Source organism: Crocodylus porosus, unplaced genomic scaffold (assembly GCF_001723895.1).
Source record: "Crocodylus porosus isolate Cpor-Errol unplaced genomic scaffold, CroPor_comp1, whole genome shotgun sequence".
NCBI classification, from domain to species: domain Eukaryota; kingdom Metazoa; phylum Chordata; order Crocodylia; family Crocodylidae; genus Crocodylus; species Crocodylus porosus.
Genome location: NW_017728949.1, coordinates 24,149,445 through 24,169,337, shown reverse-complemented (window position 1 = coordinate 24,169,337; position 19,893 = coordinate 24,149,445). Strand labels below are relative to the sequence as shown.

Sequence of the window (19,893 nt, the reverse complement as noted above, 5' to 3'; positions counted from 1 at the left end):
ACTACAGCAAAGACCTGAGCAGTTCATCCTTAATTTGGCACTTCGTAGCGAAGTTGCAAATCACCCAAATACCAACAGTCTGGGTTCTACTGTCCATTTATACACTAATGAGTATGGAGCTACCTAAATTGTGGTGGCTGCCTCCAGATTTCATGGTCCCAGTATGGTGTTGGGCACCACTTATGTGGTGGAGTGGTGGAACCCCCCCTCCCAAGCCTCTGATTAAAGGGAGTCATGGCCATCTGTCAGTCTTTGGGGAGGGGTGGGACTTCTGGGGCCCCTTGGTCAATCATAGTTGCGGGGGACCCGCTGCGATCTGCTGTGAAATTCTCCCCTTCCCTTTCCTCCCACCCCATGCTTCAGAATGCCAGGGCTTCCCACCATTTTCTGTTTGCAGCCCCCCTCCACCAGCCCCATTTGCTGGACATTTTCACGCTTTTTTGCAGTGCCCATTGTTTTTCGTAGGGACCAGGAGTTTTCACATGGAACTATCAAATTCTCAGTTTCTGTGAAAATCGCAAAATCATAAATTTGCTAGGTCCCTACGAATGAGCTATCAGGAGCAAATTTTACTCAATAGTTCATTATCTAGTAATGACATACTAGATATGTAGTTTATGAAACAAAAAATTTTACTTTAAATTGGTGACTAAATAGCTGGTGTTTTTCCATGCAACTCAACAGGATCACTTTTGTAATTTAGATATATGAACAAATAAAGTGATGATGTTATCCCAATGACAAATTAATCATATTTTACTACACTTACTAATATATACAGTTCATTTTTCACTTTTGTTGATCTTAACCCTCTTTACACCTTTTCACTAGAAAAAGGAACATAGAGGTCATGGGTTGTCTTTCATGAACTTTGGCTAGAGTTCTGACTCAGTCCTTGTCCACAATTCAACTAGCTCAGATTAGGAGAGTCCTCTGACCAGAATACTACAAGGTATTTTACGTAACTGATCTCAATTGCTTCTGTTCAAGCTGTTCTTCTTTTGTTTAAAATATTTAAATATTCACAGGGTCAGCACAAGAGAGACAGTGACTCTAATTTTTATGGGTGAGGCACTCACTTTTGATAGATTCTGGTGAGTTGCATTTCCTGCTCCAATGACTATATAATTCATATATCCATAGCTGAACAAAATAGTTAATACTGGTGTTCTAATTTTTTTACATATACCATGTTTAAGTAATCAATTAATACTGTCATAATCAAGTTCTTGAGTCTACTCAGATAGTCAGTGTGCATGAGAAAGTGTACTAATATAAAATAAATATACAGTTCAGTTTACATTATACATCTTCTGCCATACTAAAGGACTTTCTTAGTATATTCCCAGTTATTTTTGAACAAACAGAATATTACTCAGTTTGCAACAATATTTGTACCATTTTTATTTGTAAAAATAACCATCTGAATGCATTTCAATAATAGTGTACAGTTAGATCACTACATTACATCAACACAGCATTCAGTAGTTGAAAAAAGGTATTAAACTGTGCTTGAGCGGATTCAGATTGGATTCCAAGTCATTCACTGAAATAAGTCTTTTTACTCATTTTATACAGTCATGACATTTTACTGAAGTCATTAAACTCCAATTTACATAAGAAAACATTACAGACAAACCCCACTGAAACCATCAAACAATATTTTATATTGTTTATTACAAATATGTTAGGCAAAATATAACACTGGCACCAGAATCATCTCACGGTCGTTTGTAAAGATATATTGCACATGCTAAAGCATAAAATATAAGACATAACTACAAAACATAAGATATTGGCTTTTAATATGTAGATCACTGCATAAGAAACGTATAGAATTACATTTATACACACTTTCAGATTGTCACCATTTTAAAACGCCCTTCCCCATAACACTGACTTAAGGTTTACTTTGTGTAATAAGAAAGCATGTTTAGCACTGCAAATTATACATAATACCTATAGAAACTTACCGCATTTTCATTTCAATGCAGGTAGAAGATTTGAAAAGAAAAAAAACCTTTGTACATTCAAAGAAGGTTTGAAATGAAAACTTACTGGTATTATATTGCTTCGATAACACTCAAATGGAAAAAAAAACAAGTTTCACAAAATATTTCCAGAATACACAAATATAAAAAGGCACTCTAAAATTTTCTTACACAACTACAAATAAAATCACATAAAATCTTAAAATCATTCTCAACAGATACATAACCAAGTTTCTCAACAGTACAATGGATAACAATCCATCATTATTTACTTGTTTTAATTTAATATAGTATAACCTCTTAAATCTGGATATCAAAAATCTGGAATTCTTGAAAATCTGGCATGTCAGGGAGTAGTGGCGGCCAGTCCTGGAGCAGCGGAGGGGGAAGGGGAAACTTGCACATGGTGGCTGCCACTGCTACCCCGTGTCACTACTCTGCATACAGACCAGCTGTCTCTACCCCCTGCTCCACAACCAGCTGCTGCTCTGGTTTCAAAAATCTGGAATTTTCAAATTTTCGGCAGGTGCTCGGTCCTGACCATGCCAGATTTATGAGGTTATACTGTAATAAATCTGGCAGTTGTTTACTGCATAAAAGTACCAAACATATTATGGTGCCCTTTTAGTAGTGATAAACAGAAATCCCCTGAGTTATTTCACTGTAGAATCACAGCAAGTGTAGGCAGTCCAGAGACTGTAACTTTCTATATTTTGAGAGAAAGACTTAGGACCGAAACCTGCAAATGAAGTCTGTTTACAGCTATGGTTAAAATATATATTATAATTCTGATGCTGCAAGTAGAGCTGTGGAAACAGACTATTGCACCGACACAGAACCTGTCCTCTGTGCATGTGCAGAAAGAGCTCACAAATTGTAGCTTGCAGGATCTGAGTGTAAGTGCAACCTTCTGCCTGAATCACTTTCCTCCCATAAATAGGCATATTAAGATCAAGGCAAACAACCACTCACAGGAGCAAAGTTGCTTCGTGTTTAAACATCTGTTTTAAATTTACTTCTACAGAGTACGTATTATAAATTGCAATACAAATTATCGTAATGGGATCCAAATAACAGTAGTTTGATATGTGACAATGAGAAGAGAGGCCAATACTGAGCACAACTGAAAATTTACCCAGAATGCATTTCTCCTTTAAGGGTACCGTAACTCAAAATATTATTTTCTGAATGCTCCTCAGAGCTTAAACAAAGCAAATCCTGGTTTTGTGATTTTTGGAATATTGTACATTTTAAATGACTGATATAGTTGTATTGCCAGTTTATAGTCGATGACAAAATCCAAGTTTAGTTTGCTTTATCCTCATACTAAATTAGAGATAATAACAACATTTTGCTACAGATATTTGCAGATTAGGGTCAGCCCAACATGTTATATTCTGCAGGAGTTTTTTCTATTGACTTGAGTTCTGGTGCAAAGCCATAGAAGGATAAAAATTCAATCATCCACAGTCCTATAATTTATATACACCATTAGAAGGCAGCATGTACTGTGCCACACAGCAATGGCAATTACCTTCTATTGCAAGTATATGTCAAATACTGCTATCTTAGATATCCCTGTATGGTAGCTAATAGCAAATGTCAACCTTTTAACAACGAACATTTTGAATAATATAACCTCTTTTATTCTATGGTAGAGAGAACTTTCTTTTTCTTTTAATGAAGGAGCTCTATGTCCTGTGTTTCTTCTAAGTGTTCTTTCTACTTAGAAATGACAAAAAGCAAACTTTGGGATTTCCATTCCACTTCTAAACAGACACCACAGAATGCATCACCTTTTCAAAGCTGGTCTCTCCCCTTATTTTCAGTGCTTTAAGTAAGGTAGTTATTGCTATTTAGCAATTTTTAATTAAAGGGTTCTTTTTAATTGATCTTTAAAAAGTTATACAGTACTAATGTAAGAGGGAAAACCAGTGGTTCAGATGCTCGTGTTGTCCCCTGCAAGATAAATAGGAATATAGAAGAAATGTAAATCTTTAAATTAAGTACCACTTGAGATTTTTTTTTCTGTTGTTTAGTTTTGTTTTATAGTTTGGAAATTTCTATTTCATAATATTCACGGGAACTTTTCATTTTAGCAAGGCAAAATACTGCTCACAGATTGTGCATAGTATTAGATGACCATATATGCTTTAAAAAGTCTCTTCAACAGTTACATAATTTTAAATGATTTTTCTTTCATCAAGAAACAAAATCTCAATAGATTTTAGGAAATGTTGCCATTGATTGTATGGAATACTGTCAGAAATGTGTTTTTTTTCCTTTCACCCTGCTAAAAGTGTTTGCTGAGGAGCTTTCTCCTATCCTTCCAGCATAGTTTTAGGCCTGCAGACAGCCTGAGTGGGAATCATAGGAAGTTTAAACTAAGCCATTTGCTCCAGGCCATATAAAATATACTCCACGCTTTTTGTTCTCATACTTAGCTGTATTGTGGCAACCCATTTCCCCTATGAGATGTTGAAAGTAATCTTTATACTCTAATATTATTGATAAAGGGTGCTTTTTAGAGGTACAGTGGATATCTTCACTCTCTGCCCTTTACCAACAAAGCAGTGAGTCTGCCCTTTACCAACAAAGCAATGACTTTTACCTTCACATTATGTCCAGGCAGATGCACAAGATTCTGAGGTCAGTTTTGAGCATGTGTGGTCTTGCCCCACAGCCCTTCCTCCTTCCCACTCAGAACATCAGGCTTGCCTGGATTCACATTGCATTTTACATTATGCCAAATCAAATGCACAAAAAATAAAAAGAAGAACAAACTATAGTTATTTTTCCCGGGCATTTGTTTCATTTCAAATAAATATAAGCACATTTACATTTAAAGTATATGAACATTTTCTCTAGTCTGGAAAAAAATAAATTGTGGTCAACACGTCATTAGTTACAAATGTCAAACTGTTGACTAGAAATCTGTGTCAAATGTAAAATACACTCAAGATTCTTCATTACTCAAAAAGTTTACATTTTATTATTTAGAAAAAGCTACGTCATTCTGTCACTTGCATTCTGCAAAAAGTAAAGTCTTCATTTTAGCTGTTGAAGCATTTTGGTCCTCATGGTATATAGCTGGTTTAGTTCATGGTAGGATTTTTTTGTTTTTAAGTCTCATTCTTCCTTTTGTACTTCTGTCCCAGATGAGGAACGGGGTCCATTTGACCTAGAAGCTTTGGCAGACGGAGCAGATATATTCACTATGTTGACATTGATTAGAGAAGCTGGTGTCAATAGGCTTTCTTGCACATCATGAGTCCCTTTCCATAGTTTACTTTTCCTGGCATGTGTTTGGTATTTCCTCTTTTGGTGTTATACTTTCACTTGCTTTGTGTTTACCTTTGCTCTGTTCTTTTTAATCCAAATATTGGCAAAAGTTCTTTTTCTAAAAACCTGATACTGATAATGGTAAGAACAAGATGTTTAAATTTAGGGAAGAAAAAAAAATCAATATAAAATTGGCAAATCATTACAAACATCTGGATACATCTCAATCTACCACTGATTTTTTTCCTGAAACTTGATTAGTGGTTAATGGCTCAGGTGACAGAGAAATGCCTAATGACCCCAATTCTGTAGTGCAAAGAAACCATACACATTTGTGCTGAATTGAAAAGACAAATTACAGGCCAAATAGTGCTCACTTTACACAAGTAATTCTACTGATCTCAACAGGAAAATACCTGTGAAAATGGGACAAGTAGATTTGGCTTTTGAAAGTTTGCATCAACAGCCTTCTAATTGTGTACTTTAACTAAGTTCTTTAAAAGTGCCTCCTGTATACTGAAGTGCTAATACATGCAGAATGTAAAACGTTTCATTCTAAAGAAAGTAATTGCAGGCAGTACTTTAAAAAGATAAACAACTTTACCTTTGGTTTGTGTAACAAACTCATCTAATTAACAGGACTCCATAACTAGGAAACAGACAAATAAGGGGAGGGTTGGTGCTCTTGAAATCTACAAAAGATGCCTGTATACTAACTGCACAGCTAGGATATATGAATAAGTTTATAAACAGTTCCCTGTTCACTTGTGCTGTCAAAAAAGAAAAAGGCATTTTCTCTTTTTTTACATAAAATAAGAGGTAGAAATTTCACAGGAGCACTTGGGGCCTAAAGAAAACAATGAAGCTGGAAGCTGCAGAACATTAATGTGAATGCATTCCAACAAAACCCCCCAAACTTCCTGTTAAAGGCTAGATTACTGTCAACTTTAGTAATCCTTTCACACCCTAATTGTGAAAGTTTGGGTCAGTAATAATACTTAAGGATATAACAGTGGGATTCAAGCTTTTTAAAAAGGAAAAAAAACCTGAATGCAATTAACTAAAAACTCCTGAATATCAAAAAGTCAAAAGGTTTCAGAATCGGAATCGTTTTCATTGTACCCTTCCTCTGTTCCTACACTGTTAATCAAAGGTTTACTGTAAGAGTTAATGCTACCCATATTGGAGCCATCGCAGAGATGTGTCCTGCTCAAACTGTCTTTTTTATAACAAACGAAGTTGAAAGCCGTCATTGAACTGGAAGGAGAAAAAGGCATCATGGTAGCCAAAATGAGTGCCAGGCAGTCAGCCACGTCTTTGTTAGGAGCGCAAGCCAGGGCTGGCGTATGACCTGGGCACAAATGCAGACAAGGCAATGGTTAGTACTAGGGATACTGAGAAGGGAACTGAGCATTCCTCAATACATCTCTAGATGATTTCGTAACCAGGAGATGTATGTTTAGTTGCAGTCATGCCAAGCAAGAAAGTGTGTTACTTAATTTAAATTAGACATGCTGGGAAAACACATCATTTGTGGAGCATTTAAAATCAATCAGTGTGATCATCACAACAAGCACTATTATTTAAATGAAGCAGCATACAGTCTTTACACAAAATGAGTAAAAGCACTTGCTAAACACAGTTCTACAGCACAGACAGTATGATGATTACAAAACAACATAGTAGAGCATAAGGCACTATGAACTGGAGCTGACTGGCTTCAGTTCATATGAACAGATCTCATTCTGAGAACAATGACTTTCATTTGAAAAAAATGATGCCAGATAAAAAAACACCCCAAGTTCTGAATGAATGAATTTTAAGAGTTCAGATTACTCAACTGAACATTCAGTGTCGAGTATTTAGAAGGCAAGTTATTAGAAATTAAGTGATCAAAAAAAGGACTAGATGGGACGATGAAAATTAATATCTGAATAATTTATTAGCCAGAATTTACCTCACCACTAACAGGTAACGCTTCCTTTACTTAGGAAGCAGAAAATACATTTCGAAATACACAGGAAATGTGATGAGGAGAGTACTGAAGTGAAGAACTGGCAAGATACTTAATAGCTTGTCTTCACTGCAGAGTTCTCTCAAGGTTCTTAGTTAGGCATTCACAGCTCCCATTTGCGCAAAGAAAACTTTTAAGTGCTGAGTGTTGCTTATACTTGGGCTGGTAGCCTGCCCACCTGTATAGTGTGAAAGGAAGCTAAGCTACTCAAAGCTGATCATCCTCCAGTACCTCCAACAATTCTTCCTCTGTGGCCAGAAGGACAAGCTATTGTTCTTACAATCTAAGGATTACAGAGTGGCTCAGCTACCACAGCAATAAGAACCACAGTATATGACCCCAGAAGTCCTAGTACACCACAACAGGAATGATTTTAGGGTGCAAATAGAAGTGCAGCCCCCCACTCTAACTCAGGGCACATCAGAGAGAGCACCATGAGCTAGACCGATCCTCCCAAACCAACAAGACATTAGCTGTTGAGGTTGGAGGGTGGGAGAATTGAGCGCCATTTTGGAGCCAATCCTGGGAGAAAGGCTGAGTCTCTGATGCCTCTTTCCCTAGCTCTGCCTCCTGCCCCTGGCACTGTCTCAGGATGGGAGGTAGAGAAGGCAGGAGAGGGAGGTTCATTCTGGGGTTTCTCCAACCTACACGGAGGGGGGAGGTGTATTGGAGCCTCCCCAAGGCAGGGACTCCAATCTCCCACCCTCCAATGCCAGCTGGAGAACCCCCAGAACAAGCTCCCTCTGTCAGTCCAGCCCTGCTCCTGGAACGCGTAGACACAGGTTAACAAAGGCGTTCCACATTAGGCACAGACAGAAATTAGTTTGTCATACTACTGGCCCCTTGAAAGAGCTCTAAAGCTATGACCGAACAAGACAAGTAAACCCTTACTGTATGAAGGTTCAAACAAAGACACCCTAGAGCAGAGTGCCCTCATTAATTTCTATCTGCTCTGGCACCAGACTGCTGCAGCACAGCCTGGCCCCCAGTGCCGTCTCAGAATGGTAGGGGGAGAAGGCAGGAAAGGGAGGTCTGTTCTGGGGTTTCCCCAGCCCTGCTGGAAGGGGGGGATAGATGGCTTAGAGCTTTCCCCTGAGGTGGGAGGGGCTCCAAATCCACCCACTCCCCCACTCCAGTGTAGCTGGGGAAACCCCAGAACAGACCTCCCTCCCCTGCCTTCTCCCACTCCCATCCTGAGTCAGCAAAGGAGCTGGGAGGGGATGGGGTGGAGCTATGGAAAAGGCTGAAGAGATGCAACCTCTCTGGATCAGCTCCAAATTGAAGCTTGATCTCCCACCCTCCTGATACAACAGCTAATATCTGTTGGGTTGGAAAGATGGATCTAATTCATGGTGCTTTCTGTGAAGTACCATGAATTAGACCCAGGAGCTGCACTTCTGTCTGTGCCCTTTGGAGTGCCTTCATCTGAATCCTCATATAATAAAATAAAGTCAGGAAGAAAAATTGAGGATAAGATTGCAGGTTGCAATTAGATAAGGAGAATTAGGAAAAAAAAGCATTCTCTTTTTCAAAGCAGCACAAGCATTACTCACTACTAGATAAACTGCAACACTACTGGATACATTGGTTGGGTATAGAATTTAAATGTTCTTTTTGCTCTTTACATTCATGCAGGAGTAACGTCTTAGCTGTGTCATTAAGCTTGATCTGGTTCATTTAATTGTTTGTATGCCAGAGATCTGGCAAACTGTTTTGAGTAGAGCTGGATGAATAATATTTTTTTTTCTCATTTAGTAAGCAAACCAAAAACAGATAAAAAACATTGAACTGCAACAGATGCTGTTAATTTTTTTTAGGTGAATCAGCAAATTTAATGTTGTCTTGAAACATTTTTATACAAGATGTCCTATTTAATTTTGGGGTTATTTAACTCTGTTTTATTCCTTTATTGAAGAAATAGGTCCATTTCATAATGAAAAATTCAAATGTTATTTTGAAACAAAGTTAAAACCTTTTAGAAACATTCATGTCAATATTTTTACCAGCTGAGACAATTCTTTGGATTCAGTTCAAATTTGTAAGTATTCTCGGTTTCTCCTAAAACTGCACTTTTTCCTGGTTCTAGTGCTAAGACACTTGTGCCTTGGCCACCTAAAGCAGTATATAATGCTATCCCAAATATACAGTACAGCTTAAAAGTTTAACCTTCCTTTAACTTGATAATATGTTTGAGGAAGATGACTTAGGGGAATTCATTTTTGAAAGACTGCTTGAAGAAGGTTAACATTTTTACCACCGTAAGCAAAATTCCAATTATTTATTTCTAAGCAGCTAACAAAAGCTATTAATTTCTTGGTTTTCATTTATAGTAATACTTCAGGTATAGTTTTTTCAGCAATATGGAAGCCAGGCAAAAATGGAAAGATTAGACATGATGTCTTCCAATTGAAGTGGATGTTTCCTCATAAAGGACATTTAGATTTATATACGATTAGAGTATTTGTATTTAATAACAGAGCTATCCCAGAATTGAAGCAACAGAGCTCTGTATGACAGTTAGATGCAGTATAAACCTAGTGTTCAGACTCATTAGATTGGTGGAAGTGTTGAAAGCTACAGAAATTATTAGATCAGTATGCCTGTCAGCATTTCTCTTCGCTACTTTTAACAGTGCGTGGATGGATGGGCAGTCTGCTGCATCAAGAAAATTAGTACATCTTGTATTTCCAGCTGACATAAAGGTCCTCAAAAATAGCTACTTGCTAACAACATAACAAGTGCGGATGACAAAAGATAAATAATTTAAGTAGCAAAATTAAATAGTTTAAAACCTTCTGTTCCTCCTAGAATGTTTCTAAGGATTGCAATGCAATGAATACACAGGTATTTTGTGTACACATAAAAATGGTTATCTAATAACAATAGACTAATTGTTTAATTCTGTGGAATATACCAGAATTTTTAATTCTAATGCCCGTAATAACAGGTACCTTTCAGTAATATAGTTTTATCATTATAATAATGCCACATTTTGGAGAAAAAGTTCAATCCAAAGTATTCCAAAACATGTTCCTTGCTATAGAAGGCTATTTTAGATCTGTTACAGCTGTTCTTCAAACGTGTACATTTACTTGGGGCCAAAACTTGTCTATTTATTTAAGGTAATGATAATTAGCATATCACATTTGGCCAAAGAGTTAGCAATGCCATTTTTGATCTCAGAATGCACTAGGATATAACCAAACAAATGTTGAGGTTTTTTATCCCAGTTACTAAACATGCTCTGATGATATTTATAATCCTTGATTCTATTACAAGCAGTAAGAATCTTCTGGTCCCTTTTCCATGTTTAGGAAATTCAAACTGCTGTTGCACCCAAGCGTCAGAGAAAGACTAGGCAATGACAGCACATGTGAAGTGAACATTGTGATGTCTCCAGTGTGTTTGTTCTATATAAAATATACCTTGTTTTCATACTTACGCAACTCAGTATCTTATTCACAAAGAAGTACAAGTATTGGTGTTGTCTATTCAGTTTACTGGTCTTTTTTCTTGATAAGTTGTAAAATCATCTTTTTTGGTGCTGCGTAAGACTGTCAAAGTGTATTGCATAAATCTTTCACCTTTTACTTACCATTTTCATCCACTGCTAGTACACATGCCCCTTTGGCTAGCAACTCCTCAACCACCAGCTTTAAGCCATTCCGTGCAGCAATATGGAGAGGTCTACAAAACATTAACACCTCAACTCAAGTATGGTTTGAAATAAATTGAAATGCTTGTCTGGGAAACATTTATAGTACGACCCACTGTTACAAAATCATTTTTCTGCTTTCATGGATCAATAAAGTTGCACCTAGATATAATCTATACAGTACCCCACAATTAAAAGTAATCATGTTCTACATCTGTAAAACATCTTGTTTTAACGTTCAGACAGACCTATATAAGAAATAGATTATAATCCCTATACAAGAATTTGTTGAATGTATTCTGATATCTCTTGCATTTCCATTATTGGGAGCAGGCCTTTGACATTAGTAGGGGAATTGACCTCAAAATAATTTTTTTCTTTGTCTATCTTCAAGACTGGCAAATATATACTCTTAAAAAAAATTAGCTTTTTTTCCTTTTTGGCATCCAATCAAAATCACTGAACATTCTGCTCCTGGACCCTGCTACTGTCAGTGCAGCTGCGGGAAGGAAGGACCTAACCCTGCACAGCTCCAGTGACTCATGCTCTTTGCTGCAGGCACCAACTTCACAGTTAGAAGAAAGACAGCACCAAGTTGGACTGACCTTCCTACAGACACCAGGCCTAGTACCTGGATTTAGTGGGTCAAACCAACTTTCCCCTTCTGGGTTATATAACGTAATTAAATCAGTTCTGTAGTTCAAGTGGTTAAAATCAGCATAGCAATTACCTCAAGGTTCAGGCTTCAAATTCTACTGATAATGTATAATTAGGGTGGATTGTATTTTAATTGCACAATATTTCCCTGTTGTTTAGAGAGAGAGGTTGCATACAAAAACATCATACAAGATGGACTCTTAAGGATTTAGAGATAAGGTTGTAAAGGAATCATAAATACAGCATTTTTCTAATGCTGAAGTACCTATACTTAAAAGCTAAATAGTAGTTAATGTATTTTTCTTATAAAACACACGCTAAACAGAAAGGTCATCCCAAGTTATAAACTATCTGTCCTAAAGAACTGTCCTTTCCAAACCAAGAGCTTGCGGTCAAAGAAACTGTTCCTGCTAAGAATAAGTGGACTTGCAGCAATCCAGTCGGTGACTGCAAATCCTGCTCCATTAGATCCCAGAACTAGCTAATGTAGACTGAAGTGTAGATGATTTTGGTGAAGGAGAGGTATGGTTAGGGCATTCTGAAGATGCAGGCCGAGGCCCACAATTTGGGTTCCAAACTGATATGCAGCAGAGGGAACATTCTTCTAATACAACTGCACTGCAGCCAAACCAAGTTCACCAAGTTCATCTTGTCCCCAGCACTAGGAGTAGAAAGTAAAGCTGGGCGCAGCTCCAGCTCTAAGAACTCTAAACTAGTGGCACAATTTCAAATGGCTTACAGTCAGCTTCAAGTTGAATAGAAGCTGCCCCAGATCCCTCTTCCTCTCCTTCATTGAGTTTTCTTCAGCACAGGAGACCATCTAATGGAAAACCTGGCAGAACTCTTACAGAGTCCAGTTGTAAAATCATCTCTTCACTCCATAGAGTCTCTGGGGATGAAGCCTCTAGAAGGCACACCTATCTTGTTCGTGGAAGTAAATCAAGATGTAAATCTAAAAGATAAGTCTGTATCTTGCCCTCAGATACATAAATATATGGTTGCCAACATCAATCATGAAAAATCATGCACTGGGGGCCTAAAACTCATAAGGTTGACTTAAAATTGCAAGATTTTATAGACTGCAAATCAAAACAGAATAGGTCTGATGAAAATCCCACTAACACTATAAAATAACTGAGTGTCTCGGGCCTTAATTATTTCCCAAAAATCATAACAGGAAATGTAAGCTGCTTTTAATTTTAAAGTGACTACTTCCCTCTCTTCCCTTTTATTTCTCCCTTTTTTCTTTAATTTCTATAAAAACAAGCTTTTCTAAGATGATACTATAGAACATTATTTTAAGGACTAAAAACCTTATATTTGCTTTTGAAAAATAAATCAACTAATCTTCCTAGAAATGTATTAAGCTCCTGCTTTGTAAATTACTGTGGTTGTTTGTGCGCCTAAATTCAACAGTTCTTACATTCTCCCCAAGTAAACATTTATAAATTTACATAATTTAAGATACTATGCAAAATCTAAACAACCTGATTTTAATATTCCAAATATGAATGAAATGGTAAAAGAACAATATACAAGAGCACTAGAGAACAAAAAGTAGAACAAAATAAGCCTTTACTTACGTCTGCAATGCATTATTTTTTGCATTAATAAGGCTCTGTTCTTGTATCTTGTCAAGTATTAACAAGGCACATTTTTCATGACCCTGATATTAAAAAAAATAAAAACTGAAATTAATCTGCTGAGGACTTCAAAAATTGGGGGGAAAGCCATTAAAATAAGTCAAACTAAAAAGAATCTGCATTTAAAATGCAGATGTATTTGTCAGTTTCAAACCTAGAAATGCCTTCCACATTTTAAGTAGGAAAAGAAATCTTAAAGACACCTCTTAGTCATATACTAGTTGCAAAAGCTTTCACTATATTACAAGGGCACTGTGGACAATTATGTTGTCCAAAAATGTAATTAATTTGTACAAACTAGTGCCTAATTCTGCATCATGATCGTCTGCATGCCTGTAGGTGACTGCTTGGACACAACAGGCTACAGAACTAGGGCACTAGATGACAGATCTCCAGCACAAGATGTCCATTCCTTTGGAGGGGTCCATCAACAAGTATATAGTATTACACTTCTATGTCATCTGTTTTACAAATATATAAGTAGAGTCCATGAACCTTTAGAAGTTGAGGAGCTGCAGCTGAATTTGACAAACAAGTCCCTGAACAAATCTGACCTTGTTCAGTTTCCATCTAGTAATACTAACAATGAAAAACCTGAAGGAAGTCATATGGTCATTTTTTTTTCCTTACTAAGCCAGGCTATGGCAGCAGAGATGGAGGGAGAAACAAAGCAGGAGAAAGAAAACAGGAGAAGAGAGGAGCCCACTGTAGTTATTAAAGCCCATTGTAGTTATTAAAACACTGGACACAGATTCTGGAAAAGAAAACATGACCAAACTCAATTTTTGCCTCCACTTCCAGAGCTGAGAGCTGTTTAAGTTGCAATATTCTTTCTACAGAAGTTCTCTTCCGTAGAAATCCAAGAAACAATGCAAGTAGTTGAATCTGTGTTGAATAGCTGAATCTGTGTTGTACTACAATAATGTGAGATAATTCAGTAAGGTCTCAATGGATTTCCGTTATTTTCCTTGTTGTTTTACCAATGTCTCAGATGTAGTAGGATGCAGCAGCCTGTCTCTCACCTCTCACAGTTTACAAGAAATATTTAAGAACAGCTGGCTACCACACTCCTCCCTGAGCTTGTACATATTATATCACTGTAGTGCTTGGAACCTCATCAGCCTGGCAAATGAGCATCTCCAACACACTACCAGGATCTTGTTCTGAATACTTCTATAGGTTACATATGTATAGGCTGCATATGAGCACTTGTAGTCTACAAAGTTCCTTCACATACTTTACTGCTAGCCAAGTGCAAGGGTGTATTCAAGTCCTTATCCTTTGTAGTCAAATCCGCCTTGGCAATGTTCACCAAAAAATCTGAAATACAGAAACAGAAGTCATGTAGTGGAATAATTCTGACTTCTGTATGCACAAACACAAACAATTCAGTAAGCAGTCTTCTTTATGTTACAAAATCCATAGCAACATGGAAGCAAAAGAGTAGATGAAAAAGTGTACTTTGTGCAATTAAGTCAGCAACCAAAACTGGAGCTAGCAACTTGTTAAAAATGGAAAACTGCTAACCAGACACTCAATTTTACCCCAAATTGTCAGTAAACATTTGTTATTTTAATTTGATTAGTGAAATACATCAAGAAGAGTAGTTTTTGCCTGAAACACCCCACCATGGGATCCTGCTTTGAGAGGATTAAGTGGGTCTTGCTCACTTACTGCCCACCTAGTAGTAATGGAGACGGAAGTAGTAACTCAGGGTGGAGGTTGAGCTCTCAAGTCTAAAGAAAAGATTTTTTTTCTCCTTATGTATTTGTTTTACCCAATGCAAACCCCGGGGAGCAAAGTTCCTGGACATTACACAGTACGTGGACTGGCTTTAAAATATTTGAAGAAAAACAGTTGTTTATACATTCAAAACAATGTTTTTCCACTTCAAGCTATGGTTCTTTTTACAATTTAACTGCAGAAAGGTCACTCATCCCCTTGCTATAATGAAGATGTTACTGTTGTGTATAATCAGGAAAATGAGACACATGAATAACTAATACCAAGAGCATTTTTTCATACAGCAGAAAACGGGGCAGAGATAGTCTGTTAATGAAACTTAAACTGCTTAGAAGTGGGAGAAAAAAATGATATAAAACATTCTGGATGCAGCAAACAGGATTTTTTAAAAATGTGAAGCCAACTTCTTTTTACTGGTTCCAGAGAACAGATGTATGCACATGCTCTTAATATTTTGCATTTCTGTATGCAATCTTAAGATTTACAAAAACAAATGGGTACTTACCTATGGCACCCGCATGACCATTTTCAGCTGCCATCATAAGCGGTGTTTTCCCTGAATTATCTGCAGCATTTACTTGTGCATTATGACTTAAGAGAAGCTGCAGGCACTCCACATGATCAGCAAAGGCTGCTGCATGAAGTGGAGTTCTAAAATGAGAGAGCACAATTATAGCTTTAGAACATGAAGGAATCTCTAAAATAGTTATAGCATTGTTTATTTAAACTCTGGAGTAGAAGACTATAAGATGCTTCAAATTTTGTTTCCTTAAGTTATGAAATCTAAAACTGTCACCAAGGCAAACTGTGTAAGAGCAGTATCCCAAGCAAAACCCTAGTATTGCTTTTCCAATTCTGATTCAGTTAATGGAAGAGATGGATAGAGTTGTTGCCAATCTCATACAAACAGGCTGTTTAACCTAACAGAACACACTATCATTTAAAAAAAATGGGGAGGCAAGAGGGAGGGGCAGCAGGCTCCAACTCTGCCTAGTACTCTCTCAAACTTGTTTTGCAGGTTTCAGCTAGTTTCTGCTGCCCAGGTACTAGCCAGACCTGGGGCTGCTTAGCTTCTGAGATCAGACAGGATTGGGGACATTCAGTCTGGTCCGGCCATAGGCTCAGGTAGTTTCAGAATAACCTTTTGGCATAGGATCGTTTGTAAGGGAAGAATATGAATCCATTATTAGAAGTGCTGGTGTGTTCCACATTAAATGTCTTGCATACTACAGTAACCATACTTATAATGGGTAATTGCATTAATCTCAAATGCAGCAATGTTTTTATAAAATCTGTAGTTTATTTTGTGTGTAACATGCAACTCTAAGGATGATTTTTTCTGTTTCTATATACAACCACATGACATGACATTTGGAAAGAGAATTTTATGAGTGCTTCAAGAGATCTTTGTGGTGATTTTCTGGTTGGGATTATTTTAGCTTTGTTGTTCTCTGTAGGAGGAAAGTATTTGATTTTCATCTCTATGACAGACAAATTAAAGATTTGGGTGGTACATTACCCAATTTACACTGGTGCATTTTGTTTAATAAGCATTCTGTCAAATATTGTTCCTGTGAATAATATATTAAATGCTTTTTTATCTATATAAGGTCCTGCTTCAGGAACTCTGGATGCATTGAAAAGTTTCAGAGAAGAAAAAGGTCTAATAACCATTATATAAGGGAACAACCCTCAGGCCTGGGCATTTTAAACAAATGAACAATACTTATTTTGGTAGCAAAATAAAATATTAAATAAGGTTTTCTTTTGAAATGAAAAACTTCCTTTGTTGTGGCTAATTGGGGGTGTGCAGGGGATGGTATAATACACTGTAGCCCATTTTATTAGATATAGATTAGTTTCACATATCAAAAATTAATAACAGTCTTAGATTGGTTCATCAACATAGAATGCATTTGGTTCAGGAGACTCTTACCTTCCTTTGTCATCTTTACAATTGACAATGCTGGCATCTATGGCCCCAATGAGCAGTGATGCACAATTTTCATGATCATTAATTCTATGAAGAAAGGAACTTTTTTTTTTTTAAAGAAAACAGGGAAATATTCATATACCTTCCTATCTCCTCATACATATTCACTCCTCCCCCTGCTTTACATAGTATATTCATGGTTTTTTGTTTAATTATCATTTGTTCCAACAAAGCTTTTCCTTAACACTTGCCACTCTGAACTAGATTCTCACAAATCTAACTATTCCCAGGGACAGAGGAATGGTAGCATAGATTTCCCCTTGATACTGCAATACTGAATCATTTTGTCCTGAGGTTTCAATATACCTTTGAGTTGATAAGAATATAACCCTTTAGTTTTCAGTGGGGTCTTCCATGCTTAAAAACATTAATAATAATTGAAATGTACCCATATATCTCATGTTATTGTTAATATAGAAACAAATTTCTCACATTATCACTTTTTATCTAATCATTTAGTCATGCCACTGTCTCCGTAGAGATGCATGTTTGGTTCTGCATTTTTCAGAGATGTCCTGAGTTCAAACATATGTGGCATTTTTACAGTGACCGCTAGCATATCACACATATAGTAGCTCTACAAAAAGGGGCAAAAATAAAAATGTCAAAGAGCTTTCACCTGACTCTGTAAAAGTGTGGTGAAAGAGTGGGTAAACAAATATGTTCTATAAAAACTGCAAGTGCGTAACAAACGTACTTTAAAGTAAAAACTATATATAAAGTAAAAAACTACCACTTGGAAAAGTCTTCATTTGGCATGGTCCAGGCTGGGAAACCAAAACATTTGGGTGCTTTGAGAGAAATCTTGAGTGCAAGATTTCTAAATCATTCACTTTAGTGTTTCTTCCGTAAGAATCAGGGCAAAACAGGCCCAGCAACAGGAAATAAACTATATGGACTGTAACTGTGTGTCACACTACAGACATAATGTAGTAATATATACAGAAAGTGAGATATAGAAATTGTATTAAAATTTATGATCAGAACATTAAGAACCAAGTGGGGCTTTGACTTCTAAATATACTGTAGGTTTACTGGTCATGAAAGAATCCCTTTCCATGCAATGCTGTGGAATCCCTGATTCTCTGAATATTGTCCCTCCTGTTTTCATGATTTTTTACTCTCCCCCTTACACTCCTGCAAGGTTCTGAATTGTCACAGCTCACACTGTCAACAAAGCACGATAGACAAAGCTCTTTTCAGAATCCACCAGCACAGCTTTTATACCCATAAATGGAGTTATGTTAAGGTAACAAACTATTCTTTCTCCTTTATCAGAGGACTTTGCTCAGCTAAGGGCTAAACCTCATTGTAAGCAGTACTGTACAAATGCAATCAAACAAGTCCACATCCCAACATTTATATTATATATAGTGTACCACCTTTGCAGGGCTTCCAGCTCATAAGCATAATAAGCTACCTCAGCAATATGTCTTAAACTCACGACCATTAAACAGACACAATCATATGAAAGTTTTAAAAATCTGTTAAAAGTTTTACAATGTCCTATTTTAATAATGACCTTACTGATTTAAACCAATATAATGTAGTCACTTCCAAACAGAATCATAGAAAAATCAGGGTTGGTAGGAATCTCAGGAGGTTATCTAGTTCAACCCCCTGCTCAAAGCAGGACCATCCCCATCTAGTTCACTGCAGCTAAGACTTTGTCTGGCTGGGTCTTAAAAACCTCCAAGGACAGAGATTCCACAACCTCTGGGTAAGCCATTCCAGTGTTTTACTGTCCTCCCAGTGAGAAAGTTTTTCCTAATATCTAACCTAAACTTCCCTTGCTGCAACTTAAGACCATTGCTCCCTGTTCTGTTATCTGCAGGGATCTGGGTTTTCCATTTCCCACAGGGAAATGGAAAAAAAATGGATTTTCCCCTTGACCAGAGGAAAATGCAGGTTTTCTCATTTTAACCGAGACACCAAAAGATTTTGCGGTTTTGCATAGAGCTCTCTGCAGGCTGGCAAATTTCCAGCCTGCAGGGGGCTTGGTGGGAATGGCAGGAGGGTGGTTAGGCACAGGGCACCATGTATATGTATGTGCACATGGGTGCCAGGCAGCCTAGAGAGCAGCTCCTGTAGGTAAGTGGGAGGAGGAGGATTGAGGCCCCCGTATGGAGGGAGGGAGGGAGGAAGTTGGGCAGGGCTGGGGCTGCAAGCTTGGGCTCTGGCCCTGCTGCCCTTCCCCAGGACCTCTGCAGCCCAGTAGAGGAACTTCAGAGAACAGTGGGGCCACTCAGGGATCTCCTTGCTGCTGTGAGCTCTGTGCTATCCTAGCAAGACATCCCTGCCTGCACAGCAGCAGTGAGGGGCACAACCCTGCACCACTGCCCCTGCTGCTACTGCACTAACAGGAGACGCATTGTCATGGCAGCACGGAGCTCACAGCAGCAAGGACATCATTATGCAGCCCCACCGTTCCCTGCAGTGCTGGGTCGCACCCACTGGGCTGTGGAGGCCCTGGCGGATGGGAGCAGGGCAGGAGCTCGAGCCCACAGTGGACAGCCCACTCCTGCCCCTGCCCTGCACACAGATGTGGGGGGCCATGGGAGTGCGTGCAGCAGCAGAGAGCCACCCCCCCACACCCTAAACCCACAGCAGGCAAGGAGCGGGAGGGGGAGCTGGGCTCCACTCTGCTTCAGTAGCCACCGCCTCCTGCCAGGGGCAGGGGCCTATGGAGCCAGGTCCCTGGTCTTGTAGCCCTGGCAGCTAGGGGCCCCCTCAGGCAGGGCTGGGGGGGGAGGGGGATGGGCTCTGCTCTGCTGCAGTAGGTGCCACCTCCTGCCAGGGGCAGGGGGCTGTGGACCTGGGTCCCTGGTCTTGTAGCCCTGGCAGCTGGGGGTCCCCTCCAGCAGGGCTGTGGGGAGCAAGGGACTGTGTGGGGGAGGGGCACCAGTGGGGGTAGG

At 38.4% G+C, this 19,893-nt stretch overlaps 1 protein-coding gene across 8 annotated transcripts in view; it reads right to left on the bottom strand.

The window, feature by feature from the left end:
- Window positions 1–1,384: 1,384 nt before the first annotated feature.
- Window positions 1,385–19,893, bottom strand: part of ANKRD44 (ankyrin repeat domain 44) — a 224,220-nt gene continuing 205,711 nt past the window's right edge. For 3 of the 8 annotated variants that reach the window (XM_019554076.1, XM_019554077.1, XM_019554079.1), the window contains exons 23-28: window positions 16,922–17,005; window positions 15,491–15,636; window positions 14,480–14,562; window positions 13,183–13,265; window positions 10,883–10,974; window positions 1,385–6,624 (exon numbers count right to left, since the gene is read on the bottom strand). In XM_019554076.1, the coding sequence (XP_019409621.1) occupies window positions 6,359–6,624; window positions 10,883–10,974; window positions 13,183–13,265; window positions 14,480–14,562; window positions 15,491–15,636; window positions 16,922–17,005 (754 nt within the window). In that variant the 3' untranslated portion in view covers window positions 1,385–6,358. The remainder of the gene's footprint in view (window positions 6,625–10,882; window positions 10,975–13,182; window positions 13,266–14,479; window positions 14,563–15,490; window positions 15,637–16,921; window positions 17,006–19,893) is intronic. The other 5 variants (XM_019554080.1, XM_019554081.1, XM_019554083.1 and 2 more) reach the window with 3 other exon arrangements.